Source organism: Passer montanus, unplaced genomic scaffold, assembly GCF_014805655.1.
Source record: "Passer montanus isolate IOZ18808 unplaced genomic scaffold, ASM1480565v1 scaffold18, whole genome shotgun sequence".
Taxonomy (NCBI): domain Eukaryota; kingdom Metazoa; phylum Chordata; class Aves; order Passeriformes; family Passeridae; genus Passer; species Passer montanus.
Window position 1 is genome coordinate 14,169,992 of NW_024365381.1, and position 27,444 is coordinate 14,197,435.

Consider the following 27,444-nt stretch of genomic DNA (forward strand, 5'->3'; position numbering starts at 1 on the left):
TGGAGATTTTATGGAAGGCCTTTCTGGAATTTAGAGCTCTGTCTAGAGCCATGCAAGTATGAATATGTACAAAAGGTACTATCTTTTACGTAAAGAAATCCTTCTGTTGATTATGATGTTGTGTCATCCACATATCTAAAAATTCCACATACCTAAAAATATTTATTAGTTTGTACTTTTAAACATAGCATTCATGCAATGTAGGCATTTGCCTCCTATCTTGTGGTTTCTTGGTTTGTGGAAGTGAAATATGTTATTTTATAGAAAGTGTATGCAAATTAAAATTCTGCCCTTTATCAGTCTGCTTGGAAATGTGTTTTACAGTCTGTATTTACTATATGGTCAGCTAGCCTGGGAAGCAGTCCCATAACAAGCATTTGTTTTATTCTGTACCATTTGTTTTATTTTGTACGTTGTAGACAGGTGGAATTTTTTTTATTGGATGACATGCATGCTTATTGAAAGAGAACTAACAAACTTGAAGAAATGCCAAAGGAAAAAGCATTGTAACACTGAGAATCATGTTGATGAAATGTGAACTCGGAGTCCAAATGTTGGCTTTTTCTGACAGATTTACAAATGAGAAAGTAATTTAAAATCTTGAATGTATTCTATTTTATATTAGGATAGTGAAGTATGTTCAATAACTGTTCATGTTCGCAGTGAAGAATTCACATAAAATTTTCACGGAGCTGAAAGTTACTCATCCATTTTAGTCGGAGATGTGTTATAGCAGGGTGACTTCTGTGATTTATGACATTTGCCAGATTCTCAGGAAAATGCAAGCCTTTGGTGTAGCTTCTCTTCAGCTCCACTTTTTCACCCATCCTTACAGAACCCGAAGGATTGCAGCAAAGCTAAGAAACTTGTGTGTAACATCAACAAAGGCTGTGGCTATGGCTGCCAGCTTCACCACGTGGTGTACTGCTTCATGATCGCGTACGGCACGCAGCGCACGCTCATCCTGGAGTCGCAGAACTGGCGCTACGCCACGGGCGGCTGGGAGACCGTGTTCCGGCCCGTCAGCGAGACCTGCACCGACAGGGCGGGCTCCACCACCGGCCACTGGTCAGGTAAGCCTGAGCCTCCCACCTCGCTCCTCCTGCTCTTCTGCAGCCTCTTCCCATGGAATTAATTTGTTGTCTCTTTCGTGTTGGGTGGGGCATGATAACTGTGACTGCAGCTGTGTATCTAAGCACCTTCTGCCCTGTATTTGCCCACGGTATTAAAAAAAATTCCTTCGTAAGATAGCTCTGCATTGGTAGAGTTTTTATAATACAAAAGTTTAGTATATGAGACTTGAATTACAATTTTTCAGCAGGGTGCTGCTGTGTTCTCTGCTAGGTATTAATCTAATTTTCGTGGGAAGAGAGTATTAAATAGTGGATGTTGTTAATAAACTTTTTAAGAAATAAGGAATATTTCCTCATAATATTAAGCAATAGAAATATAAAAGAAATGGTATCCAATGGTCGCACCCCAACAAAATGAACAAATAGTTGAAATAACTCCTAATGTAAGCTGAACAGATCCAAAATTCATGCCATAAAAACAATGGTGATGTTAAATATGAGTTTTTATTTGCATATCAGCAAGCTGCTCCATTCTTATATCACGCTGAACAATTTGCTTAGACTAAGTAGATGGACACTGATGTTTGGAGAATCAGGTAGCTTTGTTTGTGTCCGAGTAAACAATGTTTGTTTTGAATGATATCTTTCTCCATGTGATTGGTAATCAAAACATATCAACATATTCAGTCTTTTCACTAGGACACTGCATACCTAGTGCATATGGAATCTTAAAGTAACTATTAAAGTTTTACAGGTCTGAAATTAACTTAATCAGATGTACAAAATTCAGTTTACAGATTGCATGTAAACTTGCATGCTTACACATTGAAACAGCATTTGCATATTGAAATAGCATCTGTTTTTCAGAGCTTCGAGATGCTACAAAATTAGCGCTGAGAATTCTAGTGAGTTTTGTGAATGAGATTTTTTTTTTTGCAAAAAAAATGCTACTGGGAAATGGTTGGGTGTTTTATAAAAACAACTCTAAATGGACAACAGATATTGAGAACTCCAGATGAAGTTTTATTTGTGTTTGGCAAAGTTATTAAGTGAGACTACAGACTGGACATGGCTCTCAGTGGACTCCTCTATGTGACTCCAGAATTTAGATGCGGGCATTTTGTGAGCAACTTTTGAGCACAGTAAGCTGGGAAACAGTTCATTCATGCACACATGGCTTCAAAAGGTCATATATTTTTGTGAAAATTGATTTAAATAGATGATGATTTCTTGCAATATAGGCTCTTGCTGATGAAATTACAAATAATGCTTTATTTTAGGTTCCTACAGTGTGGGTTCTTTTTTTTTTTTTTCCTTTTCAATTAGTTTCTAGATCAGGATGAATAGGTTGAAGGCTGAGCATATGAAATACCCTGATGAAAGCAATTATTTTTTAAATAATGAATGCCACTAATTTGAGTTTTGGTATTATAGAGCTAGAGGGCTATGAAAGACAATCTTTCTGTAGCTGGCCTGTTGGCCAGGCACACATGCTATAAACTGTTAAATTCTCATCTTGTGCAATGGCGTGGTCAGTGAGGATGAATGATTCTGACAAGAGATCTCTTTCCTAGCCTCCGCCTGGCTTCAGTTGTCACTGGATACTTAATTGCTGCTAAATCTTAAAGACAGTGTATCTTGCTGAAGATTTCTGTGCACTTTTTATGTCTCCCTAAATCTATATAGATTTTTATTTACTTTTATATCTGTTTATTTGTTTCCTGTTTTTTCAGGGACAAATAAGTCTGAAATTCTTAACTCTAGTTAGGAGCAGTTTGCAAAACCACAACTTTAATTTATTTTTCTCTACAAATTCTGGAATCAGCAAGAGATCTTCTATATTTTCAAACTAAATACATTAAAATGCACTGAAATTTATCAATTTTCATTTTTCGTAAACAAAACTGTGTAGTGTAGGGATTTTAATTTTTTTTCAAATTATGTTTCAAAAATATCAATACAAGTGAATAATTTTAGCAAGTGTTCAATGTAAGTATGGAAATACGCCAACAAGTCAGAAAAATATATCCTCTAAGAGAGATGCTTTTGTGTAATTTGCAGACCTAAATAGATAATTTTTGTTTTTTGTTTTTTTTTTAACAATTTAGATTGTAATACCTTCTCCAAGAGTTAAGAGGCTTATATTGGCTGAGATTACCTATAGTTCTGGAATTTTCTTTGTCCGGTCCTCTCCTAAGTAGTAATTTGCAGACCTAAATAGATAATTTTTAATTTTTTTTTAAACAATTTAGATTGTAATACCTTCTCCAAGAGTTAAGAGGCTTATATTGGCTGAGATTACCTATAGTTCTGGAATTTTCTTTGTCCGGTCCTCTCCTAACTAGTTATAAAAGCTGAGCTTGTTTTTGGGATTTGGGAAGTAAAGTGACTTTGAATGAGCAAGCTGATATTTGCCTGATAGCAGATAATCAGTAAGACGTGTTCTCATCAGAGAGGAGTTAAGGGTCAGCTCAGCCCACATCATGTCTTGCAGGAGTTGTTCTTTGTGTTTGATGTGGTAATTCTGGAATCAAGTTCAGCTTTTCTGGCTTAAACATATCAAATGATTGAGAATTCTATTGCAGTTTTCTGTAAATGCGATAGTTATTTTACACTGTAGCATAAGTTTTCCTTGTCCTTTGTTTCAGTCATACTGTCATTCTAGAGAAAAAAATCTTGAGAGATGGATGTATATATGCTCTTCTTAGTTCGAAAATTATATCTTGCCTGTAATTGCATCTTGCTTGTAGTTTGTTTTTCCTTTGATATCTATGGTCAAACTGTTTATGAATAATTTAGGTAGGAATTTCTATAAGAAGCATGAATGATTTACTAGTAATGAGAGCCAAAACGTAGAGAACTTGTGAAGACATATTTATCATGAAATTTTTGATTAATTTTCTTTAAATTAATTAGTTAGCCAGGTTATAATGTTGTTATCATTGCTGTATGCTAAAACGGAGCCTCTTCTTACAATTTTTTATTTGCTGATTTATGATGTTATGGTGGCATTCCCCAATAATAAATTGAAAGAGGTCTACAAAATAACTGAACCAAAAAATCCTAAATGAAAAAGAAAACAGATGAATAGGAAGGACAGATTAATGTACTGTTAGAAGTCATATCTGCATGTCAAGCTGGAGACTGAAGGGATGTGGAGGTAAAGAAGTCATCTACTTCCTTTAAATAACAGTATGTGCTCCTTCCCATAAGGCCTAAAAACCAGAAAGATGAAAGATAACTTGAAAAAGGAAACCTGAAACAAAGTTTCCTGCAGTTATCCTTGAATATTGATTTCACTGCCTCTAACTATGGTTTGATGAATTAATGCTTTTGAGGAAGGGTTACCCAGAGGGCAGAAAATGGCAGAGCTCTTCATTTGTTGGTAGTGCCAGTTTTTAAGTATTAATTGAACTACAATCTTAAAATATGAATTAACTAATATGTTTATATGTATAATTCAAGAATGAGGATACTGTGGGTACACAAAATGAATGTTTAATTTATTAAAGTCTATCAGGCAACAGTAATCAAAAGGACCAAATGAAAATTGCAAAATCAAACCATAAAAAGTTGTACAGAATTAATTGCAATAAATTGAGAAGTTTCACTCCATGAACTAGATATTCCTTGACAGTAGTTTTTGATGGAAATCAGCTGAATATTTAGTGTTGGCCTAAAAAAACCACTTTAACTTGCATACAATTGTATGAATTATGTTTTCCTCCCACATCTCACTCTTATTTATAAAAATTTGCAGAAAGAATGGATTCATTTCCAGTTCTAATTCTTAACATTGTGTTTATACAGTGACTTTCATTAGTTACATTTTAATTCAAACAAGTTCCATTTCTATGAAGCAAGCTGGAGAACAGTGATTTGAGAGTACAGAATGGAACAGCAACCTCTCTGAATTTTCCCTGTTTTCAATTGTGTTAATCTTGAAATCAAGCTACTGATGCTGTGTAGATTTTTTGTCTTCAAGGTGCCTTGTAAGATACTCTGTGTAAAGATATTTGTCTGTGTAAACACAGAAATATATTTGGGAAGTGGTAACTTCTTTTAAAAGGACCTTGGAATTCTAATGAAGTAGGTCTGAGTTTTCGGAGCAATGCAGTAGCCTGAAAGAGCTACGTGTGATCCTTGTTCATGTCTAAGTGGAGGGTTATGGAATAATAGCAAGAAGTTATTTTCACTGTGCAGAGCAAAGACAGGCTGCAGGAAACTGTCTACTTCTGTTATCTGGCCTTCAAAATGAATATTGATAAATATGAAAGGATTCTGAGAAAGATCTACACTGATTCAAGGACATAAAAATCTGCCTTACAGTCCAAGATTAAAAACCATAATTCAGTTTTAAAATAAAGCAAGTTTTAAAAGCTCGTCCTGCCACATTTTATAGGTATTTCTATATGCAAAATATTTCTACTTTTAGACAAAGATGTGTCTGGATTATTTTAATTAGAGATGAGGTCTGCTTTTTAACAACTCACTGCTGCTGTTGAACCCTATTATGGCAACTGCTCAAGAAGCAGAAAAGAAAAAAAAAGCATGATCTGATATTGGAATTAGAGGAGATGCAGTCTTTTCTTGTAACTAGCTTTATTTCTTTTGGGGATTTTCAACTAGAAGAATATTTGCCTTTGGTTTTTTGGAGTGGGTATGGGGTTTTTTTAAATTTGTTTGTTTTGTAGTGATACTTTTAATATTGTCTTACAACTTGTGTCATGAAGTTCACTTGTGCAGTCCCAAATCTGCCATACTAAACTAAATTAATTTGTATTTTAAGGAGGTTGTAATAAAATACATCTGTGTGTTCTTTCACACTATAATCAATCAAGCCAAGTTGATCCTAATTAAGCCATTTATGTGGCCTAAATGTACCGCTGGCTCTCATCTAATTATATGAGGAATTACATCAAATCAATTCTTGGTAAAAGAATGGTGTTCCTGGAAGTTGTTTTGCATGTCGGTGGCATCTCTTACAGGATGGGAGATAAATGGGAAATATTTTCATTTAAATAGAGCTATTGTCCTGTAAATTTTCTGATACCAGAAGTAAGAATTTCTGTATTTCTTTAAAGGTTGATGTATATAATCACGCTATCAAAAATGCTCAAGAAGCAGAAACATTTGGCTTGTATGCAGTGAGTTCTCTTTATGTCATTGCTAATATAGGTTAAGATTTGATATCTGTATAAAATGCGATTGAGTGTTTGATAATAGTTCCTTGCATGGGCAGGACCATAAGCAGATTAGCAACCATTTTCCCTGAGAATTCTTTAACTGTGTTGAAATGAAGGAAGGTAACCTAAATGTGCCCTGACTGAAGGTAATTACTTTCCAAATAGCAGGAGCTTCTTTCCCTATGTTTCTTGATAAGGGGAAGCTGAAGATTTAGAAATCCAGAGTGCATGGAGGTGGGGAAAAGGATTCTTAGTTTTGTTCTGTTCAGTGGTAGGAATAATCAATCTCATATTAGATCACAGATCTTAGCTGTTAATATGAATTACTACACTTTGAAACATGGCTTTCTCTTTTTCCTAACAGATTGGTGTTGCCCCCCCACAATGTAGTAGCAAAACTAGTACCTGTAGGTTAGTGGTTAATAGCAAACTTTCCTCATGAACATTAAATCACGGATGAAAAATTACAAATTAGTAAACAAAATGTCCATTACAAACTGGAAAAAATGTTTTTCCTTAACTGTCACCCTTCTAAGGATTGTTTAATAAGTAAAAGAGCTAAAAATTGGCTCAATATTAGAGTTTATTTGATTTTTATTTTGAAAAGCTTTTTTCAAAAAACTTTTCAATGAAAAGCTGTACTGCAGCATGCACATTAGGGAAAAATAATGTGTTTTGTACTCAAATGAAAAAAATCAGTTTTGGGTTTTTTTTAATATGAAGAGATGGCATGAGTTAAACTAAATATGTTAGGTCTCAAACAGACTGCAAGGTTTGAAATGTTAATCTGAGTTATTTGTTTGGCTGCATAAATTTCAATCCAAAGCATTGTTAGGTTTCTGGGTAATTAGAACCTGCATTCCAGTTTTGAATAACTTTCTGATGTATTACCCTGGTCATTACAATGTTCTGGTTAAGTAATATTACCTATTTTTAAGTAATCTTTAAACAAGGGTAACCTGAGCTGGCAGGTGTGGAGTTGAATTCAAGTGATCCAAACCCTTCCTACATCTTGAAAATGACTACTGCCATTTCCAGGTGGGAGACATCCTAGAGCAGAGCCAGCGCTGTGGCGTATGGCTCTGGTGCTTGGGAATATATCAATTATTTTGGTGGCCATTCTTCCTTGTCATGCCGCTACTCTTCGTTCTTTACAGTAGCACAAGGCTGGGCGTTTCATTAGTTTCAGTGTAACTTCACCAAGTCCTAAAAGTTTTTTATCTTTTTGCATTTGAGTAATGAATTAAAAGAGAACCTTAAAATGTCAGCTAATTCTCAAGATCTATCTCTTGTCTAGATTCAAAATGTCATATTGAAAAGTTGCTTATAGACAAATGGTTCTGAATAAAGTTTTTCTATCATGTGAAATAACTGAAAGTTATACTAAGGCTTTTAATGCAGAAATAATTTTTTAAATTTTATATTTTCGTTTCTTAATCTTTAGGCTTTCAGCCCACTGATTTATTTCTAGTGTTGTGAACAGACAAGAAATTAGAAAAGCTGCCTTTTATTGTACTGATTTCCTACCCATATTTGAAGACCCACATTGATTTTAACATTTAATTTAACTTAGCATTTCGAATGAAACAATAAATATTTTATATTAAAAGAAAAAAAATATACTTACTTTAGTACCATATTTTTGGCACTACATGTCCGTGAATGTGATTGTGCTAAAGTTTTATAGAGAAATCTTAGGAAGATGTTTTCCTTTATCTGATATTGCATAAATCCTGTGACAAATCTGAACAAAACAGGTTTTTTTTTGCACGTACCCTAAATTAAGGTAGTGTTTTTAATTTTCTAATAATGTGCAATTTAATAATAGTTTATTACTGTGATAGTTATGAAGAAAGCATCTCTATTTATTGTGATTTTTCTTGATTTTTTTTTAAATGCTTCCCTTACATTTTCCCCTATGACTGAACATAAGAAAAATGTACTTTTCCATTATTGCAGGCTTACACTCTTGATTTCTCCTTTCATGTTGGTAGACCTTATGAAGTATAATGAGTCCTTGTTTCTTTCAATTACATTGTTAAGGTGACATGTGCCTCACCGCTATGAATCTCAAACAACACGGAGGGTTTATTCTCTTCTGTTTTATTTATGGGTAACTAAAATGTCCTTTTGTCTACAAATACTTTGAGATCTGTGTTCCATCTGGACTTGCATATGGAGGTACTTTTACTAATTCGTTGAAAGAGGAGTCCTCCAAGTGTTTAAATTAGAACAATACAAGATTGGGAGTTATATACCACTATCTCAAAAGGACAGTAAATATCTTGTCTAAACTGGGAGTGCTTCTCCATTAGATGTCTGGACAGGCAGCTGCAAATATTAAGCTCCATTGTCATGACCTGTTGGAAACTTCTCAGTCATGAGATATGGAATACTGTCTGCATGTCGCATGTTGTCTTGTGTTTTACATGCTTATACGTGCCCGTTACGGGCTTGAGTGCATGTCCAGTCAGTATATGCATGCAAGAGATAAGTCCCTGAAGCTGTTGAAGGATTATTATAAAAATAAGCTATTTTCTCTTCCAGAAAAGATAACCTAATATTCAAAGCAAGTATTTGTAACTATTTTCAATATTTAATAATTAATATTAGACTGAAATAGAGAATAAGCTTCAGTGCAATTGTTTGAAATCAAATCCAAAACTGTTTTTTCATCAAAATAGCTGTAATGATCTTTTTTATGTGTTCCTGAGTTATTTCAACTATCCTTACATATGATCTTACTTTTAAAACATCAATTCTGTTTACTTGTTGGGTAATGTGGCAAAACCCTTTTGCATTTATAAAAGTGTATTTGCCTTTGCAAATATATTTCATGATATTTTCTGGCAGCCAGGGAATTGGAGCTCCTCTTTAGCAGGTACCCCTTTCATATATTGGCTCTTTAGATGAAATAGGGCATTGTTCAAAAGCAGTTTGAATGTATAAAGATAAAAGAAAAAATAAATTGCTAGTAAGCGTCTTGATTTCTACCTAGTTTGATGGTCTTCTGACTGTTCTGTGAAGTCCATTTTTGCAATTTCTTCATCTGTAAACTTTCCAGCTGACATGCTGGGTATCTAAACAATTGAGGATGGGAAAAATCTTTACTTTTTAATGTTCTCTCAAAGTGATGTGACAGTTGCTGCACAAAGCTTCTGGTAAACGATGAGAAGTTTTCATAGAGTGAAACAGAAATACAATGCAGTCTTTATAATGCAGCTCACCTGAGCTGCTAAAAAGGGAACAGAGGCTCTAAAGGCACCACTGCTTTTGTTTTTTAAGAGAGAGAGCTTTTGCAAATGCAGAAATTGTTACACTCAGTTGAGTCCTCCATCAGGTCAAAAGGGAAAATGTTCACTGGAATCTCATCATTTGTTAGGACAGTAAGCACTGTTCATTTTTGTGCTATGGTGATTATGGGTAGGATTATCAAAGAACCGGAATAACATGGGAAAATAAATACTATTGCAAGACTGTCACTTGTGCTACAAAGACATGTTGGTAGTTAAGTAGCTCTGGAAGTTACAGTTTTTGCAGGAGCAGAAAAGACTATCATTAAAGTTTTAGTTTTTGGGAGGGAGATGATAAAATAATATCTTTACAGATTTATTTAGACAAGTTTCTTCTGAGAGCTAAAGTTTTGTCATCATGCTCTACGTTTCTATCTGCTCTTTTTCTTCTTTAAGCCTAACTTGGTTTGAGTCCTGAATTTTGGACGAATTTTGGCCAAATTTGACTAAAATAAATAGGTCTTGTTAAGGTCTCTCAGAAGTCTTCAAAATAGGTAGACTGGGTGTGTGTAAAGAGCTACTGAAGTCAACATTCAGGGCTGTGAGGAAGTGAGAAGCAGTGACTGATCACAGATGCTGCTTTTCAACACACAAACCGTACCCAGAGAGGTAAGAGACATGAGAGCAACTGAGGGTAGTTGCAAGAGTTGTGCTGTAGAGAAGAGGAAAGAATGCAGGAAAAAAGCCCTGGAAATGCTGGATTGAGAAAAGTAATAGAAGGCATGTTGGCATATTTGAAAACATTTTGGTTTGTTCACTCCTGAAGGTATCGAGATTCAGCCCCTTGGGATGACAAATGGGACCACACTATCCATATGGCATGTGAAACCTGGGGAAAAAAGGACTATATTCAGTTTCTTTAAATCAGACTCGCACCAAATTTATTCAACACCTGTCTGCCTTAAAAGGCTTGATTACATAAAGGATGATTAAAAACTTAGTAATTGGAACACTAGTGAGAAATAATTAAGAAACCAAGTTCAAAAATTCTGTATTAAAATTGTACAAAGCAAAAGCTTAGAGAAAAAACCATTTAGATGTATGAGTTGTTTTTTACATTGACTAGTTTAAAAGAAAAATATGATTTTTACCTCATGGCAATTCCATTTTATAATTCAACTATGGCATAAAGCTCTTGTGAGGTAACTTTATATTCATGAAGAGCATAACATAATATAACTTTGCATAGTTTTCATTTTTTTACTGTGTGTGAAAAGCACTGAAGTATGGATGAGCCCTGAACCTGCTGTCCTTTGCAATACGTAACAGGAGCCACCAGGACATTGAGGAGCCTTGAGGGAGTTCAGCACAATCCTCTCACCATACCCTGTGCTAGTCAAACAGCTTTCCCAGCACTCTGACATATCTCCTGCTGAGTTGAATTTAGAGTTTTTCACTTGGGTAAGGTTCCAAATTGGCAGTCAGTCTTTGTGCTGTAGAGCTTGGTTAAGTAGATCTGTGATAAGTTTATGCAAGTTGCTATCAACTTAATTAAGTATATTGAAGAAACAGAAAAGCAGGGAAGCTATTACATTTTTACATCAGTTTAGTCAGTCGTGTTTCTAACAAGACAAACTGAAATTAAATTGAAATTCTCAGTTACAAGACAGGAATATCCTTAGCATGGCATTCCTTGGCATACTTCTAAGGACTTCTTGAAAAAATTAAAGGTAGCTGATGAATTTTGAAATATCAGGGGAGTGAATGATCAAACAGGTTTTCAGTTAACATTAACTATGTTAATAGTTAACTAATAGTAGTGATTGCATGATAAAATGTCATTCTCCTTTCAGGTAATAAATTAATCAGCACCCAATGAAAATGCCCATCCAAGTGCAGGTATGAGCCAATGTTCAGATAGCAGGAAGTAAGCTTACCTAAAATGACAAAATTCCAAAGGTGTTTTTGAGTCAAATCAACTTTTTCAGGCTTACAAAAGAAGCTGATAAGAAAGATACAAACAGCAAAAGTTTTTAAATGGGCTTTAAATTAGAGTAAGTTTGAGAAGTAGACAGACAGTAAGGTTATGCCAAATCACAAAAATTATACAAGTCCTGAGGGCTGTAAAGTGATTAAGGCACATTGGGATACTGTAGCAAAGGAAAGTTATGCTTTTCATAACACACAGAGCTCATTTCAGTACTTAAAAAGTATTCAGTGTGTCTTGTGAAAATTGAAACTGTGTTACTGATGTATTAGTGATGAGCATCTCCAAAAACTATTAATAAATAAGGGCTAGATGGTACAACTGACATAGGTCATCTGAATTAAAATAATTTTCTGTCCAGGACCTTCCTCCTGAGTATGCTGTTATGCTAAGAGTGAGTGTTTTCAATATTGCAGTATTTTATGACTATTGCAAAAACATTCAATCTTTGGTTACTCACTGAAGCAAAATCCAAATCAGGATTAAGTTGCAGAACTCTGGAAGACAATTTTTATCTTATTCCAAACTGAAAATAGCACCTGGAGTCATATGAAAGTTAAGCTGTAAATAGAATTATAGTCACAAATTTTGACAACTGTCAAAGTACAATAAATCACATCAGAAGAAGAAACTTGAAGTATCGCTGACATGTAAGTTTTGTATAACTTACATGTCAACCTAAATAATTCTACGATTCTGTATCAAATATCAAAATTGTACCACCAGTGAGCAGGGAATCAGACCTGACTGACATGATGATGCTGTGATTTAAACTACCAACATGAAAAAAATATGCAGACATTAATATGGATTATTACCTTTTATGGCTTATCTGTTACTTAACAAAATACATCTGTGAAGTAGAAAAACATTTTACAAATTAGAGAAAATGTAGTTAACAACTGATATGTGGATTAAAAATTCATTCTGTGTTTTTAACTTGGTTTCATTATCTTCAGTTGAAAAATTCATCTGAATCAGTGATGTGACATTGTTTTCTAATATATCTGCTTGTCTATTGATCTGAGTTTTGGTTATCTCCTGTATCATTGATTTTGATTGGAGCTTATTTCTGAGTAAAATAAAACAATATCCTGCTGTCCAAAAAAGGATAGCAGTTTTTTAAACTATGCTTGTTCAAAATAGGACAAGCTCATGGCCTATTAGGAAATAGTACTGGAAAAAAAAAAAGTGATCAGTCAGGTAAGAATGCTGTCTCTTGCCTGTGTGGCTGTCGCAGGGCTGTTTACTCCTTCAGGGTTACTAAAGAGTTACTCTACACTGGTTTTGTCCAGTGCAAAAGCAAACACTTGCTTTAAGTTTTCTTTCGCTGAATCTACTATCTCATATTTTTAAAAGTGAATGAAGACCGATAGGGAGTTTTTCCTTCATTCAGACATATGATATAGGTAATACAACCTAGAGAGTTGCCATAAGGTTTTCTGGAATTGTACACATATCTACACATATACATCAGCAGATGATAATTGTACATAAGCAATTAACATGGTACAACATCATTGAAATAGCCATGACCAAATTTATGATTTGGTTAGTAATTTTTTTTAAAGACAACACTTGACCTAGTGGTTTTCAACAATCAAATTGTTTTTCCTTAATGAAATGTATTTGCAACTTCATTACTATTCAAACAACATAGCACATAGAGTTGAAAGTTGCAATCTGATTCTTTTTCACAATCTTCTTTGATATTCTGTGATTTTGGTATACTTTAATATAGTTTGCTATATATGCTGAGAGTTTTCTTAGTTATTTCTAGCCAATCTCATTTTCTTCAAAACCTTAAGAACACTGATCCTTTAAATAGGATGGAAGAATGTATTGAGTGCTTTTCAGGGTAAGTATGTCAAATAGTAGGTCAGATTGCTCAATCAGCTTTATCAATAGCAAGACTTTACAAATGACTGTTTACAGACCAACAAATTTATTCAGTCACAGAACAAAATTTTAAAGCTTGTCAGTGATGCTGTACTTAATAAAAATCTACCTTTTATATGCAAATTTGCATTACCCACTTTTTTCCCCTCAAACAGTTTGCAGCAAATTTCCTTCTCTAATTTAAGATTGAAGTGTTTTCTTTCTTGTCTTGGTTAAGACTTCTATTGTTTTATTTGCCACCCTGTTTCTTCTCCCATTCTTGGCTGAGGGGAAAAAGGTAATGAAACCTCAAGCACTCTTTCATACCATTCCCAAAGTAAACATTTATTGTCTAAACTTTTGCCTGATACTTCACATCTGCACCAGATTTAGCACTTCTCTGACTTCATGCTGCTTGTCTTTATTGCAGCTTTCTGAAGGCATGCTAATAAAGTATTATCCATCATATTATAAGAAGATTTAAATGCTCAATATTTTTGCTGAATTTATGAACTTTTATTAAATTCTGTGAGTGTGATTTAATAGATGACAAAAAAATGAACTGGCTTCTTGAAATAAAAAGAATTATCCATGCCTGTAGTGTAGGAAGTTCTTCCAAAGAATCCCTTAGAGTGATGGTATAGAGTGCAGTGATGAAATACTGACATATAGATACATTTTAGAAGACAGATTTCCAAATCTGGTAAAAAATGAATTGAAAATATACCTGCATCATAACAAACATTCCTTATTTAAATAATCATATCTCAGAGAGTTACTGCAGAATTTTGACTAGCCTTGCAAAAGTATTCTAACCTTTGGATCTTTAACTGTTCTTAGACTCTTAATTATTCCTTCCTTGAATTGATTTTTTCAGCATTAAGATTTTCTTGGTCATCAAAAATTATATGAGTTTAATTTGCTTATATTCAAAGCAGGTTTTTTTCCTGGCTGGTAAGCAGTAAAGGGAGAACCAACCATCTTTGCTAATAAATACTGCAGACAATGGAAACATTATTTTGGAGGAAATGGGCACACTAGGAATATTAGCTGAAATGTTCAATGCTTTAAAAATGCTTTTTTTAATGTTGTCATGTAATACAATTTATTTCAGTATATGAACGTAGCTTTGAATTATCAATTATGTAGGCTGTTATGTTTGTGTAATTTTTAAAAACTCTTAAAATATGTTTGGTGACTATTTAGCCTTGAATTAAAATCCCATCTAAACCATCTTTATATTCTACTGTAGTTAATATTTAAAACATAACAAATTCTTACCTGTGTGTACATCACATGCTTATACAGTGCTTGTGTTTTCTGTGGTCTATTTAATTTACTACTTTTTAGTTATTTAATTTACTACTTTATAGTTTAAATTCTTGAAGACAGGAATTGTCTTTCTCCTAACAACAGAATGGCTAATTCAGTGGTTATAAAGATGACTGAAATTTACTGCACTAAAAGGGGGTCAAAATAGCAGCAGAGTTGTAGTTATTTTTTTAACGATTTCCTATGCCTTAAAATATTTGTTTAATTTTTAAACAAGTAAGTGATTTTTAGACATTTTAGATAACCAGATAAGACTTCACACACAGTAATGGTATAGTTGTATATGAGAAGGTATCAAAATATAAGCAGGAACACATTTTATATTTTATTAACTACCAGCTGCTAAGAATTCAAGAACCTTCAGTTTTGTTCTACTTCAAGTCATTGTTAGATACAGCTTCTATATAAATCTAGTTTAAAATTATGATTGTTATTAGATTTGTTAATGCTGTTTTTGAAAAAATAGAGCAAGGTTTAGGTAGTCCTTTTGAAATTGAAGATACAGGTGAATTGGTATGTTTGGGTTATTATTTGCCAATGATAAAGCTTATTAATAAACTACTTGACTCATCTTAGTATGTATTTTAAAACAGGTGAGGCTAATGATAAGGATGTTCAGGTGGTGGAACTTCCCATTGTTGACAGCTTACACCCACGGCCACCCTATTTGCCCTTGGCTGTCCCTGAAGACTTGGCTGATAGACTAATTCGTGTACATGGGGATCCTGCAGTGTGGTGGGTCTCACAGTTTGTGAAATACTTGATTCGTCCACAGCCTTGGCTAGAAAAAGAAATAGAGGAAGCCACAAGGAAACTTGGTTTCAAACATCCAGTGATCGGGTGGGTATTTAGTTTTCTTTTTAACTGTCTGTGCTTTAATACGTGTATGTAGTGATTCCTGTTCAAGAAAAATTGTTTTATGATGCTAATCAGAGTCTCAAAGTATTTTGTGGGGAGAGAGGGTGATTTCTAGATGAAGCTCTTATTTTTTAACTGTGCATAATACAAGTTGATTACAAGTACTTCTTCAGCACACTAGACTACCTGCAGTTGGACAGATTATATAAAAGGCAGCTCAATAGATGGTTTTTTAACATGTCCTTCCACATCTGGTAATACAGAATTTCATTAATGTAATTGTTTTACATCTTACATTCCAGGCACTTTACTGTCTGTGTCTGCTTTCCAATGCCTGTAGCTTTTACATTGAGGAAAGAAGGCTAAGCCTATAATTTACATGCCACAATTCACAACGAATTTTATCACTGGCTACATATGAACATGCTGTGTGTCTCTCCCTTCCCTGCTGGTGTTTTTGCAGTTGTTGTTTCTCAGCTATAATGATGGATTGGAAAGGTCTCTGTGGAGAGATATGGGGAGAAGGAAGAAAAGCAGTAAAAAGCAGCTTGTGGGAGAAAGGTTTTTCCATCATGTAGTCTGAAAAATGTAGCTGCTGCTGTGCTACAGTCTTCTTCCTTTGCCAGAATTTCCTTTAGTCCTTAAACTTTCTTTTTCTAGGAGTACGCAATAGGTTGTCCAAATGTTAGTTGGCTTTTGACCTTGTGCCAGTAGGGTACCTCACTGCTGCTGTGTTTGGAGACTTGCTACCTTTCAAGGAGGTCAAAAAAATGCATTTGTAACTACCTTAATTCAAACTATGCATTATATGATGCAAATATTCCTATTTTCCTTTTGACCTGTATTGATCAATCATTATCTATCTACAGTAGATAACTTAACCTTGTGCACAAAAGGAATGCCACCTTATATGTTATAATTCAATGTCTTTCATTCCTTTATTTCAGTTACCCTTTGCCTTCCTTGTCAGATTATTGCTTTTGAGAACAGACTTCATATTGTCAGTGTGTCATGATGGACATGGATGAGTTTTAAACCCTCATTATTTTATGTATTCATTCAATCTAAAATTTCATTTGCTGAAGTTATGTATAGTATTTGTAAAGGTAATTCCTGTTTTTTCCCTTTTTCCAGTGTTCACGTCCGAAGGACAGACAAAGTGGGGACCGAGGCAGCGTTTCACCCCATTGAAGAGTACATGGTACACGTGGAAGAGCGCTTCGAGCTTCTTGCTCGCAGGATGCATGTTGATAAAAAAAGAGTGTATTTGGCTACAGATGACCCGTCCTTGTTGCAAGAGGCAAAATCCAAGTAAGATTAATTATATCACAGTTCCTTCCTTCTGGTTAGCTTTACAATTTCTGACTATTGTGCACCAAAAGTTTAGTATATTTTTTTTAAAACCTTTATTCAGTTCAGACTGCATTTAATTTTCCAGTGATTTTGATTTTTCTCTCAGATATGCTTTTTGGGGATTTGTTTTTCTCCCAAGTATGCTTTTCAAAGCTTAATGTCAAAAATCTAGAAGAGTTGAGCAAGACACCTGTGACTATGTAAAAACGAATCAATGCTGTAGAAGGGAGGTAAATAAAAATAATATACATATAAACAGTATAAATATAAATAATAAGCACACAACATTTATTATTGAACATACGTATTAAAAAGAAGCTACTTAGAAATATTGTAAAACCTGGTTACTATGTTAAGAAGCATATAAAACCTGTCCAAAAATATGAGCAGTTGTCAGAGGAATTTTTGTAAGTGGGTTGAAAAGCTTATGATGCAGCTCTTCCCTCTTTCAGAAGGACTTCTATAGTGATAACGTAGAAGACTTTCATCCTACATGTTGAATAATTTTGTTATTAAATATAGGGATTCTCAACTTCTTACAGTGTGTTTGTCCCTTTTTTTTACCTTGTATCCTCTTCCAGCTCTCTTGAACGTGGGTACACAGTAAACATTCATTTACTCCTAGATGGCCTGCATTTCCTTGTAAATTAATACTTCTAATTAATTGATTAATACTTTCTAAAATAAAAGCAACTCAGTAGTGGAAAATTTTTGAACTGTTCTATTGTTGGTGACATTCTTGGAAAAATATGTAAGATAACATACTACATAACAGATTTTCTTTAGCATATGCAAAGTAAGCAGAAAATGTTATTTTGTAGTAGAATAATTTTCTACAGCATTGAAAACCTGTCTATTTCAACTGTGCTGTTTCTGTTTTTCTTTCATATTTATAAAAGGCTGCTGTTTAAAATTATGGTGTTTTGTGAAAACTAAGTGAACATACTCAACTCCAGATGATGGCAACCTAATCCTTTTTTGTATGTGTAAAGGCAAGAACAATAGCAAAAACAATTATAGCATTTAAAGTGCAAATCTAAACAATGAAAAGACAGGTAATACAAAGTTGAGGTTATAATATTTAATTCATTATATTGTCCTAAATAACTCTAAGTACTGTTTGTAACATAACAGAATTCAATATTGAGGTAACAGTCTTAGTTATGCATTTTTTTGTTTTGTTTAACTTTCAAACCTTAGCATTTTTTTTGAATAATAATGAGATGCTTTACCTGTGTAAACATATCATCTCAAGTTTTTGATAGCAACAAAAACTAATTGCAATTTATTCACTAAAACAATACTGAATTTTATTAAGAATTACAGTTCAAGTCCGTTCCAAATCACAATTTTACTTTAATATGGTAAGATACAGCTCAGTCATACAGCATTAATTTTATGTTTTCTTCATAAAAGGCATAGAATCTGTAAGTATTGAAGAATTTTTTGTGTGTCACTGCTGGGTTTTCAGGTCACAGCTTACGCTGAAACATAATTTCCTACATTGCTTGCACCCCACTGTTGCTTGCATCTTCAGATGCCTTGAGTAGAAGGAAGACATTTACAACTTCCTGTGATTTCACAGAAGGCAGGATGCAATTTGATGATTGGGCATTTAATAACATCTGAAGGCAGGTTAAGGTCATGTTTTGGCAGCAAAGAAGCTTTTCTTTCTCTTCTTGTGAAATCAACTATAAATTGGTTTACGCTTCTGACAAAAATGTTCTAGTCACATTGAACTACCAAGCTTTGATAGAAACAGCTGTCACATTGCAGTAGCTTATGTTGCATTCATTATTTGGTGCAATAATATTAGTAAGTCCTAGGTACTGTATCTCTCAACGAGAGAGTGACTGGCTGTCAAACAGCGTTGGCATTTAAGTAAAGAAAATTTAGCCAACATTCACATGAATGGGCATGTTGTTTCTCGCAAGAGAAGTATTTAAACTAATCATAGTCATGAAAACAGAAATGTTTTGACTTAAGTTTCAGAAACTTCCCTTGCAGTCAGATGTCTACCAACTGCAAGTAGTAAAGATAGTGCAGTCACTACCAACAGTTTGTAGAGTGTTTGTGTTCTGTTTCCAAAAGAAGGAAAGAGGTGATATATTTTCAGAATTAGGATCATGTAGAACAATTTTAGTAGAGAGTAGCAGGGTTGAGAGTTCAATAACTGTAATGTTCAGGGGATTAAAGCATTTGACAGTTTCTGATAAGCAGAGGTCGTGGTATTTATCTTGCATAAGTGATGGGTTAGGGATGGTGTAAATTGCTTTTTCTTTGGCTGATTTAATCATTTTCACATGCAAATTTTTGAATGTCTAGTACATGTATTTTTAGTCCATAATACTACTTAGAGACTATCTTCACTCTTTAAGGTATTCAAAATAATACAGATGATATATGCATAAATCCTTAAAGAGACCATATTGAATATATTTCTGATTTGCATATGAACCTATTTAGGTATCCTTCTTTTGTACATGAGCAAAAAAATTCAACAAATCACGTTCTTCCTTCCAGAATGTTTTCCTGTAAAGTCATCTGTATTTTCTTTTTTTCTCCTTTTTTTTTTACTGTTTATTTACTTCCACAATAGCAGGTTAATGTCTTTTCTCCCTGTCTACTATCTGCAGTTTGGCTAACCCTCCCCACCCCACAAGTCATAGTATGCCTGATATATAGAACTCAGCAGTGCTTCAAAGTACTAGAATTTGTTGAACAGCTCATATATTTTCCAACTTTTTCAGAGCAAGACCTGAGAAAACACATTATTTCTTACTCAATCTGTTTAAACATGCATTCACAATCTTCTTTCAGAGGGAAGAAAATGTTCAATGCCTATTCTGGACACTTCCACAGGCCTAGCGATTGAGAACAGGAGCCTGGGATTTGCACCTGCAGTGATAAGCTGTAGTTACACAACAAGTTGATCAGCTTCTGAAATCAGTGGAAACTCGAAACATTCCCATAACTATGCTTGATTTGTACCCTTCTCTGTGGCCATTAGATGCAGGGAGGAAAGATTTTTAACTCTCTCTCTCTCTCTCTCTATTCCCCACCTTCTTTTGGTTTCTTGTTTTTCCATTCCCATAAGAGCGGGAAAAAAAAAAGGATTAAAAAAAAATTTCAGGTTATTGTTGTTACGTGTTACATTTTATTTTAATATAATATAAACTAAGGTTTCATATTTCAAAAAATATTTTGACTTACAGTAGTACTAATTTTTTTGTAAAAAGTCAAGAAAAGTGTATTGCCATGGAATTTTAAATCTATTTCCTTTTGACCAGTGAATTGCAAAATTTGTTCTCCATATGGCCTTAAGAATTATGAAAGACTTTTTTTATCCTTTGCATTAGTTTACATGTATTTATTTAATATGTCCCTTTCACAGGTGACTGGCTTTTTTGCACAGTATCTAATAGTATGTTAGTAAGTGCACCCTAGTAAAGTCAGAATCCCATATCCTATTTAGCAGTAGAGAAAACTTAGTGGTCTGAGTATATTTCATCTAAAATCAGCATCATTTGCAGAATGTGGTATATACTTCTTGATGTGTCTTTCACTTCTACTTTGTTACGTATCTGACAGATGTACAGGAACTTTTTATTTAATTATTTTTTCTAGATAAAGAGAGGGCATGCTTGGAGGCAGCAGTGACATTCCAAAGGGTTCAGCAAAATTGTAATTAATTTCCTGTAAAGCAGAGACTCACTTAAAATTAATTAACAACCCTATCTTGCAATAGAAGTCATGCTTCTTAAAAAAATAATCAGAACAATGCTATTAACTGTGATTGTATTTTCACAGGTATCCAAATTACGAATTTATCAGTGATAACTCCATATCCTGGTCAGCAGGACTCCATAACCGATACACTGAAAACTCCCTAAGAGGTGTCATTCTGGACATTCACTTCTTGTCTCAGGCAGACTTCCTGGTCTGTACATTTTCATCCCAGGTAATGTGCAATGCAGAGACAATGTTGGTTACATGCACCAGTTCTAAATCTTAATTTTCTTCATGCTTCTCTTTATAAAAATTTGTTTTAAGACAAAAAGCACAGCAAAAAGTTACTAAGCTAATGTGGCTAATGTGCTGATCCACCTAATTCACATATGAGGAGATATGATTTCTATCAGATTGAGTGTTTTTTACTAGCTGTTGTCATTATTCTCTTAGGTGACACAATCACACATGATTGTACTGTTAGATGGAAGTGGATACTAAACTTAAAAGTTAAAATTTACTTAAAAATTAAATGTTTTCCACAGCCTCAGATGTAAATTTTCTGCTGCACTGTAATGACAAATAGAGAACAAGAACAATATTAATATTAATAGATGGTCAATACAGTGATATATTGACCTCGACAGGCACAATTCTTAATAAAATTGCTGTAGGAAGAAGACAGCAAAGCTACAAAAAGTATAGAAAAGCCTCTTATCCCTCTATCATGCTTGTGCATACATTTTATTTACCATTCACCACATCCCGCATGAGATGGTGAGAGGGATGACATTTTATAGCATATTTAGAAGGTTATTAATACAGGCTGTTTCAGACCAAGGACCTGAGTAAAATCCAAAGTAAAAATCCTTACTAAGAAGAGCTGTGAGGAGCCATCCACTTTAATAATAATGTTTGATTTAGCTGAAGCACATCCACTGAATGCATATCACAGAGAAAGAAACAAAACCTTCAGCTGTATGTCTCAAATGCCACACATGCATTGGTGTAGAGACAGTTCATAGTCTGAAGGAAGAATTATGTAGTCTTGGATAAAGACTTAATGAAAAATCTGTAGCATTTTCTGCTATTGTTTTATGCAGATAGCTGTGTTAAAAGTGATAAATGTTTGCTTTAAATAAAACTCTGGGTATAAACATAGTTTAAATATAGCTGCAAATGGCTTGGCCAGAATATATTGTAATTGAATTTTAAGTGCTGGAGTCATTCTGAAAGAAGAATATGTGTTTAAAATACATCAACACAGTGATATGACACAGGTGGATCAGGACCTCTGGAGAGTACCTGACAGAATCCCTTTTGAGGTACATGGTGTCTTTGAGCTCCACTCTCATTCTCTTTCACCATGCATTTGGCAGTAGACTTGTTTGTTGATCATGTATTTGGTTATCCAGAGTTGCAGAAAATTCTACTAAAGTATGGGAGATCCAGTATTAGAGTGTTATGTCAATAGCTGGACTATGAGTTTGGTCCAGTAGTTAATTTATTCTAGGCAATTTATTGTGCTGTAATAATTCAAACTCCTCAAAAATAGTTTAATACCAGTTTTTCTAGTCATGTAATGATGTGGATCTCTACAGCATCTTCATATATTGGGTTTTTCTAATGTTGCAAGTTTTCCCACTATTCATAAAGTTTCCTTTTAAGGAGTTTTTAATTTGATTCTCTTATCTCTAACATTTGAATTGCTATCCTTGTCCTTTCATGAATTAAGTAAACTATTTGATATTTACTTTGGCATTGATGTAAGCAAAATAAGGCAGTTAATGGCCATCTTTTGTCCAATAGATGTGAAGAGAAAATAAGGTTTAAAATGTATTCTTATTTATTTCCATTGTGGTTTTGGACTTTCTCATTAATCAATTCTATGCTGACTATTTTTTCCATTTTTCCAAAAAGACTCAGAACTTCATTACAGAGGTATTAAGAGAAAATGATGCTATATTTGAATAGAATCAAGAATTCCCCTGTATTATTTGGGAATTAATCAACTAAAATTAATTAACTAAAAGAACTTTGGTAGAAATTGAAGAATAGGTATTTCCTTAAAATACTGTTGTTAAGGAGTTAGTCCTATCATGTAATGGAGAGTCAAGGGAAACAACCTACCTTGGCATTATATTTCAGCAATGTCACATTAATTGAATACATTAATTTAATTTTGTAGGAAAACCACATGGGAGTTACACAAATCATAATACAATAGGAGAATTAAGATTACACATTAGAACAAAGATTTTTTTTTTTTTGTCTCTTGATTCTTCGTGTAGATGAAGTCATAGCTCCCTCTGACTGACATAACTTCATTTCCTTCCAGAATTTTTTAGTCTTTGTATTTTTCATTGTACAGGTAAGTATACAGGCTGCAGAACATGGGATCTGGGAATAAAAAATGGGAGGCTGGCTTCAGCTATGTTTCTGCATATGGGTGTTCTGCCTGTTGTCCTCACGGTTTACAGTTTAGTCACCCAGGTTTGGTGCTACAAAGAAAACACTTGCTGAGAGAAGGTGTTGAATGTTTTGTGCCAGATATGCAGGACACACTTGCTTAAAGCATTTCTACTGAAAAGATTTAAAATCTTTATACTGTGTATTATGTATTTCTACTTCCTGGGGTACTCACGCATACAGAGAACAAAACAAAAACAGTCACAGAGGATATAAAATAAATAGCCTTTTGCAAATATATGGGTAATCAAACTTGTTTGTATATTATGATGTGTAACAGGTACTTTGAAATAATTAACTTCAGCCTGATCTTCTGAAAGGTACTTCTGAAAAGTTATTTTAAAGTTCAGATGCAGAGGGATAAAAGGAAATCTATTACATTTTTAAAGCAAATGCCTCTCTCAAAGGAGTTAAGGAAGTACAAATATGTCTCATATGACTGATCAAAGTTCTATTCACTGTATCTTCAAAGGGAGAAAATAAAAGTAAAATCAAGCTTTACTATATTAACATAGACTGAAAATTATGAAAAAGCTCAAATGCTTCTTTTTATCCAAGAAATCTGCTATATTGTTAATCAGCCTTTATAAAACTTGTGTGAAATTAGAGAAGGATACAGTAATGGAGGTCAGAAATCAGAAAACCCACAGCAGCCAAGTCAGACACTTAACACAGAAGAGCCTTCTAGCCAGTTGTTGAAAAAGCTTTTTTTAATATAGTGGTATGCTTTTGTGTTTCTGGTAACTGTGAGAAATGCAACATAATTCTGATGTGGGAACATGTGTTCAGTCTGAAGAAAATTCCCTTCATAAAATGGGGTACAACGACAAGTAAAAATGCATCTTTCTTCTCACTGACATAATTACTGTCTTGATGGAATTCAGTTTCATTTATTTGTCTTCTAAGTTGCCAGCAATTCTGTCACTATTCTAATATAAACAGCATTTTAAGGCCTTGGACTTGTGGAACTCTTTGGTTGTGAAAGTTGGAACTTCCTTTAGAAAAGTTAATGCCAGGCCTATTATTGCAGGATAAATTTGAAAGTGTAAATTATAAAGGTTCAAAGGGAAGTAAAATACAATTTTTGTGGTAGTAGTAGAAAAAGAAAACTTACTTGCTTTTACATTTGATTGGTTACAGATCATTAATTTTAAAAAGCAGAGTTGCTAGTGTTCATATAGATGTTTTCATTTTATACTGAAGTAGACTGTACTAATTATTTATCTATCTATTTATTAATTTATTTGTTTACCAAATCTGATCACCAGAGGTCTGCTTCAGATTCTGCAAAATTTCATGCTTTTTAGTAGCAAATATGCAGGGATTCTGTGGGAGTTTTTTGGTGGGATTTTGGTTTGGATTCACTTAGTTTTTTGAGAGCTATTTTTGTTGTTTGGTTGATTAATTGTTTTTTTTAACCCAGATATTCCAGACCCTGACATTCTTGAGAAGTGTTATTATACATTGGTTGTTGATTTCTGTGGTATATTTCAGTCACACACAATATTAATGACTTCTGTTTTATTTCTAAGGTTTGTCGAGTTGCCTATGAAATTATGCAGACGTTGCATCCAGATGCTTCGGCGTATTTCCATTCTTTGGATGATATCTACTACTTTGGGGGACAGAATGCTCACAACCAGATTGCTATTTATGCTCATCATCCACGAACTGCTGATGAAATTCCTATGGAACCTGGAGATATAATTGGAGTAGCTGGAAACCACTGGGATGGTTATTCAAAAGGCATCAATAGGAAATTAGGAAGAACAGGCCTGTACCCATCCTATAAAGTTAAGGAGAAAATTGAGACAGTCAAGTATCCTACATACCCAGAGGCTGACAAGTAGATTAAAAGGAAGACATTCAGCAGTTATTATAAAAAACTCAGTTTTGATTGGTTCAAACCAGTCAACAACACACTAACTATTGGTTTCTATGGGATTCGAATTTGCATTTTATCATGCGGTTAAAATCAAAGCCTTTGCAATGAAACTGGACAAGAAGCTGAGAACAAGTGGATGGGCTATTGTCTGAACTTCTCTTAAACATTTTTGTTATATGCACTCTCACACATGCACACACAAACCCACGTACAACAGGAAAACTGTTGTTTTATACTTCTTGTCTCTTTTCAGGAGTTGTCCCGGTCATTAGTCTTACATGAGCTCTGGGCTCTTTTCTCCGCCATTAATTGACAATAATGTTCAGACTTACAACACTGCCACATTGTGTAATTTGAGTGACATGAACATATTTTGTATGTGCAAAATTTGAAACATGGTGCCTATATTTGAAAAGTTTGTGACCTTTTTAGAAGAGCCATGCCTGTTTCACAATGGGCAAGAGTCCACTTTCATCTGGTGTTACTGTGACCACTGAACTTGCTTCAAACAACAGATTCAGATTTCAGACTAGATTTCTTTACAAGTTTGGGGTTTTTTTTAGCATTCCATTGATTACTTCTCATCATTAATAAAATAAAGGTTACATCCAACAATCAAGTAGTCACTGTCTCTTAGGAGCTTTTGTAAACAATGCCATGAACAGATTCTTTAGTAGTGGTATTTTCTGGACATTGCCTTTGATTGAAAAAACCAACAAGACAAAATCCACAAAAGAAGGGAAAAGTATCCTGAGTTTCACTGAATTTTAAAACGCTTGTGTAGTACAGCAGTTGCATAGGGCACAGTGCTGCTCAGCTTTGTGGACAGTCAATAACAGCAGGATTATTTCAGTGGCTAAATTGCTTACGTTTACCCTCTGACACTATTTTCTTTTCTGTTTCTCTTCTGAAAGTAATTCAGGATTTAGGGTATTATGGATGGCCACTTAGCATTTTGGCATTGAATGTCATTACTTTTAAGTAAAATACTTCAGTTTATCCCATTTATAGAACCTGTCAGTCTGGACTACTTTAAAAAATCTAACAGTTTACCCAAAAATAGTAGGTTACAAGAAAATACACAAGGATGAACTTTTATGCATGTCATAAGATTATTAGTACTTCTTACTGTTTTGAAATCTCTTGCCAGTCAGCTCTCATTAACAAGAGAGATAATTTATAAAATAATTTTACAAATAAATTAATAGATTTGATGGTTGTATATATAGATACATATAATATGTAAGATGACAAGAGATTGTTTCCAAATAAAAAGAATATTTAATAGCATTTTATAGCTTCTAGTGCAATCCAATTTGGATTACTGGAGAGCAGAAAATGTTTACTGTTCAGAGGCTGAGGAAATGCCACATGAGTAAAGGTTAAAACAGCATGGCTAGTTGACCTTAACAAAACAAAAATATGCTTAATTATATTTATGAAAAGACCAAGGACAGTGTTTACATAGCGAATGGATGCACTTGACCATGAATAAATTTTAGGCTGAAAACAAAAAGGAAATCTCTGGCAATGTGCAGTTCAGCAGCAGGCTTTCAATTGAAGTAGTGCTGAGATGGAACTGGATTGGTATGTGAAGGAATTACAAAGTAGTACTTTCTGACATTACTTTCAGGACTGATCCTGTAGATCCCCTTCAGTAATATGTCCCTCAACTGAAAAAATATTTTGCATTTTGAAAACGAACAATAAAATCAAAGTTGAAAATCTTTGGGGGAAAAAATAGACATTTACCATAGTGTTAAATAGACATTTCATTGAAAATGAACTTAGGTACCAAATGAGATATAAAGACTGATTGAAAGATAATGGAAAGTTAGTAAGAGCAGCCAGGAAGTCCTAAAGATGAATTTTTGCGACAAAAGATGCCTAGTCAACTGATGTTTCTGTATTTTGGATTTTGGAGCTGCTAAGGAAGCAGCTTTATGTAAGTTTCCTGTCTAAGTGATACTGATAAATTTTCCATTAATTCAGGCAAATACCATATTTCAGAGGTACAAATGTAGGCTAAGTAATTTACTTTTTTTAACTTTATTTTGACCTGTACATGTAAAGCTAATGCTACTTTCCTTTTCAACTTGAAAAAAATAGAAACCCATGAACATTTCTTTCTCAGCAATTAGGTCAAAATGCTTTTTTTTTTTTTTCAAAACTAGTTCAATTGTTTCTCCACAATTACTACATTAGCTAATTGGTATACTTTTATAGATTTTGAAAATGTTTTATTTTTAAAGCTGTTTACTTACAGCTTCAGAACCCATAATTTCTAGCTCATTTCTTAGAGTGTGATTCAGAAATAGTATTCATAAATAAATTGACAGTAAAGTTTTCCTGTAGTTAGGTAACTCAGTTAAAAATACAATGAAAGAAGAGAAATAACAGCATATCTAAGATGAGCCTAAAGGCAGAACATGTGTGGTAATGAGAGAACTGAAAACACTGA

The 27,444-nt window shown here is 33.9% G+C and overlaps 1 protein-coding gene across 4 annotated transcripts in view; it reads left to right on the forward strand.

Annotated features, from left to right (window-relative positions):
- The window catches only part of FUT8 (fucosyltransferase 8), a 97,189-nt gene extending 71,591 nt beyond the window's left edge, over positions 1 to 25,598 (forward strand). For all 4 annotated transcript variants that reach the window (XM_039705397.1, XM_039705400.1, XM_039705398.1 and 1 more), the window contains exons 9-13: positions 836 to 1,073; positions 15,283 to 15,529; positions 16,682 to 16,858; positions 20,711 to 20,861; positions 24,631 to 25,598. In XM_039705397.1, the coding sequence (XP_039561331.1) occupies positions 836 to 1,073; positions 15,283 to 15,529; positions 16,682 to 16,858; positions 20,711 to 20,861; positions 24,631 to 24,948 (1,131 nt within the window). In that variant the 3' untranslated portion in view covers positions 24,949 to 25,598. The remainder of the gene's footprint in view (positions 1 to 835; positions 1,074 to 15,282; positions 15,530 to 16,681; positions 16,859 to 20,710; positions 20,862 to 24,630) is intronic.
- Positions 25,599 to 27,444: the final 1,846 nt, after the last annotated feature.